The sequence below is a fragment of the Lissotriton vulgaris genome, chromosome 1_1 (genome assembly GCF_964263255.1).
Source record: "Lissotriton vulgaris chromosome 1_1, aLisVul1.2, whole genome shotgun sequence".
Taxonomy (NCBI): Eukaryota; Metazoa; Chordata; class Amphibia; order Caudata; family Salamandridae; genus Lissotriton; species Lissotriton vulgaris.
In genome coordinates, this window is record NC_141685.1 from 2101144271 (window position 1) to 2101161757 (window position 17487).

Consider the following 17487-nt stretch of genomic DNA (forward strand, 5'->3'; position numbering starts at 1 on the left):
TAATTGACCTATACCAAACGAAAGAACTCGCCAGTACATGAACTTGTTTAACGGGAGTCTTCCCACTTCACGAAAATATCTTTATTTTTTTTATCTAAATGTAATCTGCACTCATGTAAGTGTGATTTATCTTAGCGGGTGCATAACTCTATATTGACCGTACTGATTAATTAAACTTTCTTGTACGGTACATATTGTTTTCAACTGCTTAATGACTATTTTGTACGTTTTTTATGATCTCACATAAACACCTACTGGGCAGTCAGGGAGGTTTCCATTTAGATAATGTTGCTTTTTCCATTCTTCTACCAAAATCGAAAAATCTGATTTCACCCCAAAACAATTCAACAAACAAATCAAATAATCAATGTTAGAATTATTCCTAAAAAATGGTAGCAAAAGACTGTATCAGTGGTAGTAACCTCTACCAACATTTTGAAAACATGGAAACTGATACCAAAAAGGAAAGAGCAACTACACATATGAGAAACAAATCTGCACGTGTTGGCTTCTTACAGAGGCAAAACATCAAAATATTTGGGAACTAGTATTTGTAAGTCAGTCTAACGTTCCCGACACAGACTGGTGTGGAGCAGGAAAGTAAAATCAAGTAGCTTAGCTCCATGTTGACAGCCCTTTATGTGGCAAATGGATCTAAATGCCCACATTCATCCAAGGTTACACTGTAAACAAAAGAAGTTCAAATATTAAGACCATTTCCTTACCAGCAGGTTTTAAAGGAGGTTTGTGACCCTGAATTGTCTTTTCGGAGTTAACTGGCAAAATCTTGTTACTGGTTTCCCCTAATCGTTCAGCAGCGGGTAACTGGATTCCATGCTGGCCCTGAGGTCTATTATCCTGAAATAAAAAATGTTTTTGTGATACTTAAATATTTAAATTGATCTTGCTTCAGCTTTACATTAAAATAGTATATATTCAAACTAGATATTTACTAGCACTGGCGTTAATACTGTTCTGTCACCACAGATGAATGATTTTATAAAAACAGTTTCATAGATTTTTAACACAAGCAATGCTCTCTCCAAATCAACACAGTGATTACAAAACTTTCCTAATGGGTTAGCCGCCCCGATTAGACCCCTAGTTGCCATATCTAGCAGGGATATTAGTATTCTACTCAGCCATGTCCTCCCAGTACCTAGTAGGCCCACCATTTGCCCCAACCTGTCATACTTGCGGGAGCAACCGCATGCAGTATAGATGGTCGCCTCCAGCTTTTTACACCAGTCCACATCCTTCCTCCAAGAGCCAGAGCGGGGGCGTGAAAGGACCTCCAGTGTTTGGCTATACCTCTTTGGCCAACATCGTCCCCACCCCCACCAGTATCCTATCCCCTCTGGGCCCTCCCATGTCCACAAGGATGTCCAATATTGCAAGCCTAGGGTTTGTCTCGATTGGATGTATGAGTTTACAACGCAAACTATTACAACGCATAATTTTACAACGTGGTTCTTTCAATGCAGCTTCAATTACAATTGCTATTACATCGCAACACATTACAGCGTAAATTACTATTCTAACATTTTTATACAGTCTGTGAACAGGTTTTTTAGTGTTCAGAAATCTGGCGCTCAACTTATCACGGTAAGTTTTAGAGTATCGTAGTTTAAAGTTAGGTGCTTCTTGGCAGAGGAAAACCTTAACCTCTGTACGAGAAGAGGATCAGGGACCTCTCTCTAATGCAATTGGACAGGAATCCAGAGCACACTAAGTGTATCAAATCAAATTTCGATGCCCGCACTTGGAAACTGGAGCTGCACCAAGCTCAACCCACGGGCAACAAACGGCCCGTAAATACTGATGCTGTGTAACAATACACGCTACCCCTTTTCTGACGAAATGGAAACCGAACATCATCGGTACCGCTCTCGTTTTTACAGAAACTACCCGATAAGGACCGGGTCGGAATTATCACCGGTCACCCGATAACGCGCCTCGATCATTAAGATCAGCCCTGAAGATTCACAGCCACATGCTGTGATGAAACACGTGTAGGCTAGAGTGACAGGCACAGTGATTCTGAGAAGAGAACACTGTTGAGTAATAAAACTTTTGAAAACTCATGTTTGGTCTGATCTATCCCATTGGTATGACCATTTGAAGATTGAAATTTGATTTGATACACTTAGTGTGCTCTGGATTCCTGTCCTACTATTCTAACATTGCCGGGTGCTTACCTCAGGGAAGGTGCTGGTCATTAAAGGCATATCCGTTGTAATGGCCTGCGTTGTAATAGCATGCGTTGTAATGGAACTTGAGTTTCATTGGCTGCATTATAAAGGCATTACGTTGTAATGCCTGTGTTGTAATGGATGTTTCCTGTCTCGATCTGCTGCCTACCACCATAGACAGTATGAAGAGGACCCTGACAAAAAGCCCTGTATTAACAGGCAGGTCCATACCACATGAAAGCAGCTGTAGGCGCGTAGGTGATGGGCACACCCGGCTCTCCAGAGGCGATAGGGTGTGAGATATGCCTGCTCTAGGTACTTAAATTGGGCGAGGTGCAGTCCTGCCAAAATTGTTAATGTGCGAGGGGACCACAGTAGGACGATTTAAAGCTCACAACAAAATGTTAGTGGTGGCAATTGCCTTGTTGTATTAGATGTGTCAATGGCCTCTGAAATCATTACCCACAACAAAATGTAACAATATTAATGAAAGTAGCACGTGGCATTACATTAAAATCTGCAGACTTAGAGTCTCATTTAGAGAGTGGTGGACAAGGTACTATGGCACACACATGGCAGAGTACCCTGTCCACGAAACTGACGGTCCAACCACATGATTTAGAGTATGGTGAACCTTAAGTTTCCAATGGAGGATGGAAGAGCAGATTAAGGAAACCCTTTCTTAATGAGGTTATATGTTTAAAGGTCGCAAACTAGTTTTCTACATAATTTTTTGTCTGAATATTCTCATCATTCATTCATACCATAAGAGACTGTAAAGAGTAGTGGTTGTGATTATCAAGGGATGAGGAGCTGTCCTATGTAGGTAAACCTCAAAAGCAAGATATGGTGTTGACTAATGACACAGTATGTTGTTCTGATTCATTGGCAACTTCCTTGATTGAAAGTAGTGTCTGCGAATCAAAGGCAAGTAAGACTTTCCCAACCACAGTCTCTGTTAAACCAAGCTTTCTTCAAGTCCTATTTTAGGTCCGCTAAAGATGGGCATCTTCAATCATGAGAGAGACAGACTTTAATGAAAAGCATGATTTGCTGGTCATATATGAAGATAAGGGCACGTTCTGTTTTAAAGCACTTTTAATTTACCAGAGTTCCATAAAGTTCTTAACACCACAACGTGAGCCCTGGGTTCAAGGGAGGTAACCACACTCTCTGACTGATGTGTTTAGGAGAGAGACAAGGAAAGGGCACAGAGCACTTATATGGCTACCAAGTGTCTGTCACAATATTTTATAGTGCTACGAGTGTACAGACACTTTCACTTTCCATGCTGCATGACATGAAGCCCATTAGGCGAGAGTATTTGAGACCTGGGCTTAGTTCTGGAGTTTTGCTATGCGGAACTCGGCAAAGTGACAAAAGTACTCAGCGAAGTTCCGCAAATGGCAGAGTGCAGTGCATACTGACGTTCGTGCTGGTCTTCCTGCCGCTCAGGTAGAAATTGTACCCGAGCACCAGCTGGCAAGCGAGCGGGGAATAAACTCTGCTGCACTAAGCAAAATGGTGTTTTCTGCACTCCGCGAGCTCGACGTAGTGCAGAAAACTCTGAAAACTCCACAGACCGAGCGGAGTTCATCGCCCAGGCCTAGATTATTTGTATGTAACTGGGGCAAGTGGAATGATGGCACAAAGAACACAAATTGGGGGGCTGGCAAAAGGAATGAAGAGAATATCAAAGGAGGAGAGAGAAGAAAAGGTCAATTCAAAATTAAGACTGATCTCAGGGCTGGCAGGATGTACAACAACATTAAGCAAATGTTAGAAAAATTATAATTTCAAAGGAATAAGGAGATCTAAAGCTGGAGAGATGTTGAATACAAGCTATATAGGTAAGGTAGAAAAGGGTGGGAATTGAAAAAGAGAAAAATTGTTTAGAGGGTGGGGAAGGGTTCGGTATTATTTGTTAGTGCAATGTTTAGGGATTGTTAGAGTGTACAATGTTTGAAGGATGTGTGTATTGTGAGCCTACCTTTCTCCCAATAAAAGCAGCCTTTTCACATAGGAATGGTGCCAGATTGTTCCCTCAACCAAAATCTTTTTACACAATGTGTCACTTTCACTACCAAACTCCAGGTGGGTCATTTTAAAGTTCAGCTGCTAACATTGGGACAGCTGTGTGCATTCAGACATTAGGAAGGGGTGCTGTGTGAAATTGATATTGTTAAGTGCGGTGTATGTTATTTACAATGGAAGTATAACGTTGTGCTAATCCAGGAGTCCTTTCTGATTTGAATTTCTACTCCAAAATTAGAGGTAAGTAACATCAACCCCCATAGACTGCAATGCGAAGGATATTATTTGATTACTTTTTCATGTAGAAAATGGTCTGGATCTTCACAAAACAAATAGGCCTGGGCACCAAAAAAAAAAATGCTCCACATTTGCAAGTCTTAATGTGTCACCTTTAGTGACACCATGTTTAACTTGTACCTAGTGGCTAGGGTTACAGCCCTCCTCAGCAGGCCGTCGTCAGGATCGGATCCACCACACGGTAGAGATCCGGACTTGCTGTGTGAGCCAGCATCCTCGAAAATCCTAACAGCTTCAGACGGCGCAACCCAACTTGAGGCAAGTGTTGAGCCAATAGCGGCTCCGAGCAAACATACAGCATCGCCCTTGGATGCCAAGTGGAAAAGGGGCTCCACAGCCTCTTGTACGACCCATATCAGGCCCCCCTCAGCCCAAAACAGCAGCAAACGGGCCCTGATTACTGACTTTTTAAAAATTGCCATCAAAACTACTTCGGAAAATCGACACCACAATAACCACAAGATTCCAAATGCAAATAAATGAACTCAATCTACCACAGCCTCCACAAGTGAGGCCCCCTAGGCCCCTCATGGGATGGAACCATCATTAGAAGTGAAGACGACAGGAGCGGCTGGATAGCCACATCCAAAACAACCACCGTAGTCCCAAGCCTCCAAACTCTATCTTCTAATAAACTTCACTCCTCAGACCTGCATCAAAGGCCAAAACCTGTGGTAATTGAGGCACAAATTCATCATCACTTCCAGCCTTTCCAGTCTGTCTTAGCAACCCCCTGCTTGCAGCCACCACTCTCACCTTTTTTCTCACTAGTTCCCAAGATCCTAAAAGCCTCAATGACGGTGCCACCAATCTTCAATTGATCTCAAATACCATCAGTCCACTTGGCAATTTGATCACGCTATCAGGCGGCTGCCACCTCGAGGCGATAAAGCCTACCAATCTTAAGACAAACAGCAGAGACTGGCCAGTACAATCTTCGCATCAGCTGGAATCTACACAACATAAAAGCCAACTTCTTAGCCAATCTGAACCACAGGAGGAGTCGTTCTTTCAGTTTGACACATACAGTTCCACCCCCACTCTGTCACTCTTTCAAATCAAGGACACAAAAAAAGGGGCTTACCTTGCACGCCAGCTAGAAGTCAGAGTCAGAGCAACTGGCTCCCAGTGTTCACCAGCAATATGGAACACCACGCTCAGGCTCCCACTGACGTATCCAGCTGTTCCCCAACACCTTTTGTCTGGCCACTCTTGCTCAACGCCTTAGATACAATCAGCAAAGCCATGACCCTCCACGCTGACAAGCTTGACATCCAAGTAGATCTTTTAAACATTCTAGCTACTCACGTCCAGGGTATCGAACAAAAAATATATAGCTTCAACGAGATGATTGCAAAGGTATAGCGAGACCAAGAAGCTACATACCAATCATGCCACTGCAACTGCACCCAAATCATTGATAAACTTGCTGCAGTTCCAATTTTACTGACAGACCTCCTAGGCACTACCAGGAATGCCCTTTCAAACAATTCTCACAAGGCAGGGAAAGTTTACGAGGCCCCACGGGAAAAGGATACGGCATGCCCAAGGCCCACGGAAGGACAAATTATGGGCAGCATGGGCACCTCCTCAACTTCAATCTTAGAAAATACATCTGCACCCATAGCCGTAAATGCCCATGATAATTCTAATTCCTGGCCTCTCAATTTCTCGACAACTATGATCAGTCTCCAGGAAGACCGACCAAAGTAACTAAGCCATTAACTAAGCAGGAGAAAAAACGCCTTAGAAAAGCGAGAAAAAGTAAACAACTAAGTCAGTCAATTAATGTAACTACTGTCCAACTTGAAGAGGGAAGGAAACAAAGCATTAAAGACGAGGTCTCAAATACTTTGGCAGCAACAAGCAATAAGGAATCCCTAATCGCCCCACTTGACTCCCTCGCTACATTTAGCAGTCCAAATTACACCAAAATTTAACAAACGCTGCCAGATAATGTATACTGTCTATTCAAACCGCCAACCAGAAAAGAGAAGCAACAGCATAACACCTCGTTTAAGCAAATAGCAAATACTGCATCTCCATCAGGATTGAATTGAAAGATCCAATTACAATGCGCCCCAGACAGGACGAACTCTAAAGGATAATGCCGGGAGAGTCTGCCGCAACCTTGACAAAATTGACAAGCCAGGTCCGGGATGCAACACCACCACCAACATAAAGGTCAATAAAACTCCCACAGAAAACAATACTAACGTCTCTCCGCACTTGCCATTGAGGCTCTCAGGGCCCACAGGGGAAGCAACTACAATGAAACATGGCTCTGATTACGTGCTGCAGCTTGAGATCTTCCCAAATAATATAAAATTGGACTTTATCCCCACTGTGTCTCAAGGGGCAACCACGACTTCCTTAATAGAAGCGTTCTGTTAAAGCTATTCAAGGCACTCCCTTCATTGAGCCACATTAACTCTGGGGACATTGAAAGCATAGGGTTCTACCAGAATCAGCATTCTGCGGAATCCCAAGAATCAACCACAGCCACGTTCACCGACTGCCTCCTTACTGAGCAAATCTGGCAGCAGAGGGTCCCCTTTGAAAAAATGGGTCAATGTGCTAAAAAAGAACGACCCCCGTGTTATCCCAGCCCATTACACATGCCTAAAAGTCCAGTGGGTCTGTTAAAAAGGCGTCAAAGGCCCGGACAACCAAAGTCCTCTTCCAGGCATAGACTCCGAGGCCAGGACAATCACAATCACCTTTGCTCACTCTGAAGCCAGTCAGCCCACTGGACCCCGGCACTTAAACTAGGGGTGGGCGGAATTTGCGGAATTGCGTTACGCAAATCTCCGCGAAACTGTTAAAATCTCCACGTATACGCAGAAATTCTGCGAGCACGCGGACTTGTTTGTTCGGGATGCTTTTTTCCTGTTTGCAATCGCTGTTTGCGTGCTCGGGGGAAATATCTCGCGAACACGCATTTGAGATCGCGAACACGCACAAAATTTCGTGAAGTTGCCGAAAACAGAATTTGGGCAATTTCGCGTTCTCCGCGGAACGCAAACTTATCCAAATTCCGCAAATTCCGCGAGCGGAACGGAATTTACCGCCCAGGCCTAACTTAAAAATGCCTGGAATCTTCCAAGCCGGGGCATGAAAAAATCCACAAGTTGCCCCAAACTCACTCAAAGGATATAAAATCTGCTCCTGGAACGTGTTTGGTCTCGGCACGAAACTAGAAGACCCGGATTTTATGGAGTTTATTACACAGTACAAAATACTCCTCTTCCAGGAAACCTTGCTAACAAAATCTACTCCCCTAGTCGGTTACGAGGAACTCCAGAATCTGGCTATAAAGGGGACTAACCAATGGAGAGTAAAAGGGGGCCTCTCCACCTTCATTTCAACCGATACGTCCGGACTCGCCATTGCCATAGACCTTGATTCCCCCTGGCTGTTATGCATCAAACTTGATATTTCACCAGCCTACTGATCATATATATTTACATTCACCCCGCGCCCAAACAAAAACAGGCAAGTATTGACCATTTATTAGCCTCACTTGCCACTCTAAAAACTTGTCTTCCCCGACGCCAACATCATTTGTCAGGGGACTTCAATATGACTTTATTGCAAGAAACAAATGGCACCAGGAGGTACACTCAGGCCAAAACTCGATGCAACACTCTTGGCAAACAATGCACAGTCCACCTGTTCGAGCTCTCAATGCGAATGCTTAATGGTCATAGCCTGACAGACACCCGAGCAACATATACAAGGGTCACTCAAAAGTCAGCCTCAATTATCGACTATTCTTTCACGGACCATAACCTCGTTCCTCATATCACAAACTTTCAAATCTTGAGCAGAGAGCGACCATCAACCGCAATCCTTCATGCTCTTAAGAAACAACACAAATCCAATTCTCACTAACGCAATGCCACAACAACCTCATTGCTACAACCTCAAACGCCTCACTTGAAAAAAGGATAATATGTGACTTTATGGAAACATGTATCAGCATCTTAGAGAAATCCAAAACCGAACCATCTAGCATCCGTGCCTGGGAGTCATTCACCTTTGAACTAAACCAAAAATGGTCCAAACAAGCTACTGGCAAAAAAGCAGGAAAACCGTCGGGGCAGCATGGTTCACCAAGAGCCTCAGAACTCAAAAACAACAACTGAATAAATACTCATGAAAACTAAGAACACATGGCTCATCATCCACCCAAGACCAACTACCTCAAATTTCCAAAGCCAGAAAAGACCTTAAAAGAGACATCATGGTGGCCAAGAAAGTATCCCAGGAACACCTGGGGGCGAAACTCCATTACTCTTGCAAACAAAGAGACTCCAAGCTCTTCTGGGAAATCATCAACCAGTTAACAAATGGCTGGGAACGACACCATGACTCGGACATTATGGAGGAAACATGGAGAGCCCACATTGAATCATCATATAACAAAATCTTCCCCCCAAGCATTGTCGAATGTGGCTTCCAACCAAGTAACAGAGCCACTGCTAGAGACCCAGTAAGAAACGACTCCCCCTCTGATTCAGACTTAATTCCGCAGATCCTTAAAGAACAAGTCTTAAAAACAAAAAAAAATAGGATCTGAGGGTGCCCCTGGGCCTAATGGTCTCCCGAACGCCTTGTTTTGGAACAGCCCACCATTCTGGGTAAATCATTTGTCTTCTCTGCTTTCGGAAATTCTAACCTCTAACATGATCCCGGACTCTTGGAGGGGAAGTATTCTAAGCCCAATATATAAATCGGGTTCCCGTTCCGATCCTTCAAATTACAGATTGATTGCGTTAATCGATATGGAGGCTAAAATCTACGCATCAAACCTGCTGGTAGATCTAGAGGACTGGGCGGCGTGAAAAAACCTTATTCCTCCTACTCAAACCGGATTTATGGCAGGGATGGGCACCCTGACGAACATTTCCGCTGTAACCCTCCTGGCCAATCAAGCTCTCAGAAAATCAAGGCTACTCTACATATGTTTAATCGACCATAAAGCGGCCTTTGACAAGGTTTCAAGAGCTAAGCTATGGGCAAAAATGCACAACTGGGGGGTCCCAGCTACGTTGCTGGAGGCCATAATCAATCTGTACTCCCAGATGTGGGTCCAGATCAGGAAAGGAGACAGGCTCAGCATTACTAAGAAGATTCACATATTCAACAAGGGTGTGTGCTGGCACCGTGTCTCTTTAACATTTACACCGCTGATCTGGATGACCACCTTCGGACAATCCAATGTGACCCTCCGAAACTTGGCACAACACCCATACCCAGCCTTCAATATATGGATGACATTGTCTTACTTGATCGCAAACTCACCTTCAAGATTCATCAGTCCCAAGGTCGCATGAAATCCGAACAGCTGCAGTTTGCCTTCAAAATCTTAAAAACCAAGCTTGCAGGCGGCTTCACTGGCCACCTACTAAAGGTTATAGCAGCAAAATTCCTGCCCTCTATCTCATATGGCACAGAAATCCTGAATGGCAAGGACGCTACAGGCTTGAACCTGGAAAAATCAATCATTTTTAAGAAACTGTTTGCAATCCCCTGCCATATTCCGCAAGCCCAAATCCAACTTGAGTATGGTCCAAGAAACCAGATCCCCGACAGCAAGGCACACTAGTCATGTACTATTGGAGGATGCGGGACGCAGAGGAAAACACACTCGCACACCACTGTTGGGTAGAAATCGAAAAGCAAGCCAGCCTCAAAAATGCAATCTTGGAATCTCTGAAGGCCTCACTCTCAGCAGTGAAGTTAGAGGAGGGATGGCTCCCAGCTTCTAACTACTCCGGCTTTAAATCAGTGGTCAACAAAGCCATAAAATGGCATTCTTTATTATTAGACACAACTGCCCTAGCAAAAAACAAACATGCCTGGGCTGTGATGCAGCCATACCAGAGGTTGCAACCCCAATCCTACTTGCAAGATCACTTCCCGCATCAGAAAAAACACTTTTTCACTTTATTAAGGCTTGGGTCATACCCATCAAAGGACCTAACCCCAAAATGGAAATACGTATGGCAATCAAAGGAATGCCGCCTGTGCGGAGCTTGAGAAAGTCCTTACTGAACCTACTATGCATTTGCCCTGCTTTAACAGAAACGCGCACAATGGGCCTTCCGGAGGTCTTCAGGAAGGAACAAATAAGAACTTGTAGAGCAGCATTGATTCACTGTCTCATGGGCTCATCCATCCTACTGTCCTGCAGAGCCATAAACTTTCTAAAAAACGCGGCAAGTGAATCGGCCAATACAGAACAAGTTAACCAATTCATGCAGCCTTAGATCATCCAGCTCCGAAATCACCAGACAGCTTTGCTCACATGTTAATTCTTTTCCGAAAAAAAGAGAGAAACAAAAAAAATACCACCTTTTATATCTTTTACAAAATAATATTTACATATATCTTTGTATATTTTACTCATGGTGGTTTTCCCACCCTTTTATGGGTTTTTTTATGAAATCAAAATAAAGTATATTGACTTGACAAGGGTTGCCACCTGGCCAGTTTTCTACCGGCGCAAAGTCGTCTAAAGTGGTATATTTAGACCTTATCTGTACATACTTTAAACAGCAAATATAAATAGGAAGCACTTTTAAATGTGTTCTTGAGCTTCCTTAAGGCTTCTCGACTAATAATTAAAGGAAAAAAAGACAGAAAAGTCTTGTTACAAATGAATACATGCGACTTTGTTTAAAGACATATTCCGTACCATGCCCTGGCCTATGCACACTCTTTAACCGCATTGGTGCGGCGCATTTTTCCGCTGTGCGCTGACATTTTGAAAAACCCGCGGTTCATGACGAGCTCAGCTCGTCATGAGCATACGAGAGGTGTACCTCATGACGAGCTGAGCTCGTCATCAGCGTCGAAGGAGTTAAACAAAAACAAACTGCTATATTTTTCTCTTGGAAAGGTGAAAACACTACTAGCGGTGCATCTTCACAAGAAACTGCGATACATACCGCATTCAAACCACATTTGGTAGCAGTGTTGTGCAAAACAACTGATTATGAATTTTTAGGTCTCGCCTAGGCAGCGCACACGCTGTCTCGCCGAGAGATGCTGTATACAATATAGTGGGGGAAGCTCCGCCCAGTTTCCGCCTATCTTTGTGATTGTCTGAAATGCTTAATGCTGCAATATGATTGGTTTTTAGCAATTTAATCTTGCCTCCTGACTGCCATGTCGTCATTTTCTCCTACGATAGATATCAGCCCCTTTACTTTCCAAATGTTTTTGTTCCCCTGCCTCCCCATTCCCTCCCGCTGTCGATAGCTTCTCTGCCCACCACCACCCCCCTCCCACTCCCATTGGTACCTTCTTCGACGCCTGCAATTTTATTTACAATGCAATAGGTCTCACGTAAACATGAGACCTATTGCATTTTTAAATGCTTGTTTTGTGCTGGGATTGGCTGGGGGAGGTCACACTCTATTTTGCCTGACTTGTCCGCATCAAATGCGCATTCAATGCTTTTCATGCTGAAGAAGTTACGTTCATGTTTGCAACACAGGCAATTCACGGCGAAAGGCAGAGACAGCACAAGCAGGGAAACGAACCAGGACAAAGAGAAGCACGCAGGGTTGAGTATGCTGCGGGAGCGAGCAGTTTAATTTAATTATGCTTGTTTCCCTGTGCCGGCTCCCACTATCACTCCGAGATTGCAGTTTTTTTGTCTTACTTTAATCAATAGATGAACAAAGAGATTTATGAGAGTTGTTTGCATGCGTGGGGTTGGATGGGGCCGTTGACTGAATGCTAGCCTTTGTGTCTCAGTCGTGGCCCTTTACCAAGAGAGCGTGCTTAGTTAGCAACGCCTCAGGGAGACTTAATTCTTCAACGGAGCTGTCAAAATCACCAAGATACGCATTTCACCCACCCATTGGTGCTCTCAGTTACCTTACTTTGCCTGTGGATTTGTGGATGAACTGACCAGCAGCAATGCCGCACCCAAATGTTTTGTATCTTTTTTGCGGCCTTTTGTGATTACCTGGCGACCATTTGCTAGAACTTGCCTTAAAACGCAAATACATGTTTTGGGGTAGCTTCCTTAACATTAGGAGATTGTGGCTCACCCCTGTCGAGGTGATATCAGGGAAGTGCCTCCGCGGGATCTCCTGGTAAAGCAGATGAGATTCCTAGAGCAAGTGTCATTTTAATTTTATTAAATAGTAATAACGTAGTACATGCACTGTTAGTGGCAGTATAAACATACAGGTACATGCATCAAAGGATTTTGCGATCGCAAGCGGTGCAATTCGCAAAAATCGCCCGTTTGCGATCGCAAAATCTGCTTTTGGAATGCATGAAGGGTGAAGGCCCTCGCAATTTGAGAAATCGCAAATATTTGCGAATTCTCAAATTGTGATTGCATTTAAGGAATCGCATTTTGCGATTCCTTAAAGGCAATGCATGAAACTTTTAACAATTGCGATTTGGCAATTTGGGGGAGCAAATTACCATGAGGTTGAAACTCATGGTAATTTGCGAAAACTTTGAAAAATGCACTTTGGTGCATTTTTCAAAGTTTCGGGTTGTGCACACACATGCCCTAAGGGCATGTGTGTGCACAACATATGTGCACAGATTGATTTCAGGGGTGCAACATGGTGTCCTTTAGACACCCCTGCACCCTTGAAATCGCATTCTCAATTTGCGAGTCGCTAATTGCTAATCGCAAATTGAGAATGTCTTCCCATAGGAAAGAATGGGGAGGTATTCCTTAATTGCGACTCTCAAATTGCGAGTCGCAATCAAGGAATATTAAGAAATCACTTTTTTTTTGCAATTTCTTGATGCATTGCATTTTGCAATTCCTTAATTGGGATTCCTTATTTTTCGCAATTAAGGAATCGCAAAATGCACTATTGATGCATGTGCCTGATAGTGATTTAGCAGGCGAGAGAATGGTCCTGAGACAAAACTGCATGGGACCTCAGAGTCACAGCAAAGAGTGGAGTAAATGCTAAGAGGCCAAACAAGCGGGGGAGGTCCAATCCAGAGTGTGGGAAGGAAGACTGATGACAAGAGAATATACGAAGCATTGAAGTCAGATATAGGAGAAGCTCCGGAAAATTGTTCTTAGTACAAGCCATGTGCTTCACGAAGTTCTATAAGCGAATTATATCCTCTCTAGTGTCCCCACGAGTATGTTTCTCTAAAATGGGTGAAGGAATTAATTTTTCGGACAGTAGCCCTATCAAAAAGGCAAGGGTCTTGCATGCGTTTTTGAAGACTTCCGAGCTGTATTTCTGTGTGACACCAAATCACCCATGTGGGTGAATTGCGACTTTCACTCAATGAGGATACTTCAGCTCTGTCTCCCCTAAAAACAACCAGTCTTCATCTAGCTTTCCTCAGACTTTCCTTCTTGTGTCCTCTATAGCGATGACAAGCCTTTCCCATTTTCTGAGGGAGACGAAAAGCGACGAAATGTGTGTTCTAGGTGCTCACTTTAGGTTAAACTGTTCTCTTCCCTGTGGCAAAGGATGGTTTTGCCCTAGTGTCCACAGGCTGCATAAGATAAATAGCCAACAACTATCACTTTGTTGTATAGAATATTGAGAAGGCTACTCGCTCTTGAGGCCGAGCTTGTGGCATAACACTAGAGCAGCCGACCTTCGACCCACCTTCGACCTGAGAAAGCAGGTTCGATCCTCGCGTTGGCTCACTGAACATCCTGTCATTCAAAAAATGAAAATACATTTTGTGTAATATAACTGGTGCTCATGTAAAGCGCTCCAAGTTTTCCCTATATAAAACTGAAAAACGAGTCCCTTTGAACTTACATCAAGTGCAGTGACAGGTTGTACTATTGCCAAGTTAAGGTTTTTTTTCACCCTGAGGGTAAAAATCGAGAGTCCCATAGGGACCCGCTCGGCACCTGCTTTTAACAACTGCTGGCGCTGAGCACCAGGGCACGACCCGGCCCACTTCAAGGCCTTGCTCTAATCCCTTTCTACTAAAGGCGTTTCACCTCTGATGCACTGTTGATGCCAAAATGCACTGGTCTTTATCACAGGTAGTCTGACGTTTCCTTGGCTAATGATAGATTTAGGGCGACTGTCGATTAAACCACACCAGGCGCCCTGACAGACAGCACAGGCTTACCGAGAACTAGTTTTGGAAAGTACAGAATCTTACAATCTCCATCTGTCAGGAAAGGGACAACACAGGCAAACTTCTGTCAAAGCACTAGTGCTACTAAGTAGCGCCTAATGACAAGAAAACTCTATTAAAAAAAATAAGTAGGTAAATTCTAAAGAAACAATCTGTGAAATCAATAAAAGTATTACAAATTTCCCAAAATCCATTATGAGAATGGGCAGTACATTCCATGATGGACTGTTACTTAAAGTAGGCAGTAATTTTCTCTGCCTCATTCTCCCGGGAAAAGGAGCTTACACTACAAGTATTCAAAACCCAGTAACCCTACTACTTACATACATGGCTTTCAGTGAGTCAGGTCTATCTCAGTCTCAAAACTTGGTAGCAATTAAAAACGGCAATTAGAATGTGTTCCTATCCGGCGTTGTAATAATATCCTTAACTCTTCAGAAACCAACACCAATCGGGTGAATAATAACTGTGACAAATATCAAGGTAATGCAGTACTCCACCCCCAGGCATCAACACAGAATATGCACACCGTGGCCCCGCTGTCTCTGGTGAAGGTGCGCCGCAGCCTGCGCTCTCACCTTGACTGCCGTCGTCTGATCTGAGTTGGGTTAACTTTAAATTCCAAACTTACTGGATTTGTTTTTGTTATTTTTTTAACACGTGCAGTGTTTTTAACAATGCAGTTCTTTCCAGTACACCTTGCCCAGAAAGAGCAGTCCGGAGTTACTGTAGCAATGACAAGGCAGCCGCCTCGCATATAGTAAAGTTGTAGTGGTTTTGTTGCTAACATGCGCCCATCTTCCATGTTTACCTACAATCCCTTCCAGAGCAGGCCCCAGGATACATGCTTGTTTTATAAATACTGTTAGACCTAGATTTTTCTAGACTACATAGGGTAGCCTGGCACAGAGTGGGAACAGCTCAACCCCCAAGGCTTTTGTGTAGTGCTTACAAACTCACCCGCAGTAACCCAGCGAATTACCCCCAAAAATCAGGACACCACACCGAAATAGAAAAATACTGGTTCCTTTTATAAAATTCTTTGGTATATGGTTCTTTTCGTTAAGCAGGTTTGCAAATTCAGTTCAGTACATCTCATCACATTCAATTATTAGTTCATTTCAAAATTCAAATGACAGTTCCAATAATTCTTTCCCCAGATGCAGAGATCACATTGAAAAACCCCTACAACTTAAATGTGCAGTATACACACACCTCCTTGCTATTGTTTTGATGAACAACCAGACTTCTTTACAGTAAATCAAACGGATACATTACATTTGATCGGATGCAGCTTTCCCCCACAGTTCCAACACCTCCCACCGGGGCTCTGGTGCGAGTAGTTGAGTACTGAAGGAGACAAGTAAATGATCACTGTACTGTAGATCAATTCTTAGCACATGCCAAAACCTCGGAAAACTAATGGACCCCGTCGGAGTTTTCACAGGCCCTGCTAAGCCTTACTTTATCAATTACCACTATCACCAAGGTTGCTTATCGTGTTACAAATGATCCCCCAACAACCTCCCGCGATTCAGGCTTCACTCTTCACTTCAGCCCCCAACTCGCTCTCCCACCTCGGGATGTTCGGGATGTCAACTTCACTTATAGAGAATGTCAGTCATGGAATGTTCGGATACTCCAACAGTCCCTGCGCCATTCAATCTGGCGAAGGTTAGAGCAGGGCAGCAATCTCTCCTCCCCTCCCGATTACTCTCCCTCGCTTACTTGGGTTCGGTAGGACTTCACAGCCCACTTGCACTGCTTTTCGGAATTGCCTGCGTCCGCTGTCACCCGCTCGCCTCGCTACCCCGGCTCCGCTGTCTCCACACGAAGTGTCGAGCCGTCACTGGATCGTCGAGGGCGTTCTCCTAAGTCGCGGCGGGCTCCTCCCACATCCAGCCTCCTTCTGCAGTCTCCCCGCCTCTTCCGACGTCAACTCGGGCGAACTCCGGAATGGAGACACGGATCAGCTTGGCCCTGCTTCCTCCGATCCCACGACAGGGATTCGCACGGCGGCAAGCGCTTCCTTCCTGGTGAGACGACAGCTGGTTCATCCACTTCCGCTCACTGTGAGTAGTTTTTACTCGTTCACCGTCGTCACAGAAGTTTGATACTCAGTCCCCTGATCTTTTCTCACACAGAGGAACACCGAGAGGGGAACCGGCCTCACTTCTGCCGCACTTGTGCCTTAAGTGCAATTCCTCGAATCTCTTGGTAATCCCGCACTAGAGTCACCAGCAGCTGTGTGATTCACCACGGAGTCTTCTGGCACTTAATTGGGTATCTGTGGCAGTGGGGTTTGGTCAGCTCAGGAGGGGTCACTTCCAGACAGAGAATCAGCCGGCCCACAGGTCGATCTTGCCCCCTCTAGAGTAGTATCCTCCTCCTCACTGGTCACTTCTCTTACTGCTCAAAATTGCTGCCTGGTCACTGGCCTTTTATAGGCTGGCCTCAGACCCCTGGAAGCTACTAGTTGGTTCTGGAACCTTCCTCATGCTAGCCTAGGGGTTCCCACCCTTAGGTGACCGTTATGGCAGTTGGTGGACTCCATTTTAGATTCCTCAGAGATGTGACTTTCCTGAGGTAACTAGGTCCACAAAGAGAAGGCGAAACGTCCTACTCAAGGAACACCTAGCCCCCCCCCCCAGTCAATGCTGACAACCAAAAATCCGGGTGGACATAAAAAAAAAAGAATAATAATACTCAGAGGCCAAAGGGGATAAAATAAATCATAATTGTGTGGGGACCCTCAAAAGCAGACAGGTCTAACACGCGTCCCCCCCCAGCTGAAAGTGGGGAGAACTACCCAATCCCTTGGGAGTTCTCATCACTAAGGCGGAAATACCTA

At 44.4% G+C, this 17487-nt stretch overlaps 1 protein-coding gene across 1 annotated transcript in view; it reads right to left on the bottom strand.

Annotated features, from left to right (window-relative positions):
• The window catches only part of DYRK4 (dual specificity tyrosine phosphorylation regulated kinase 4), a 798647-nt gene that overhangs the window by 662978 nt on the left and 118182 nt on the right, over positions 1 to 17487 (bottom strand). Inside the window, exon 3 of the mRNA XM_086939068.1 lies at positions 726 to 858. Coding sequence (XP_086795194.1) covers positions 726 to 858 — 133 coding nt within the window. The remainder of the gene's footprint in view (positions 1 to 725; positions 859 to 17487) is intronic.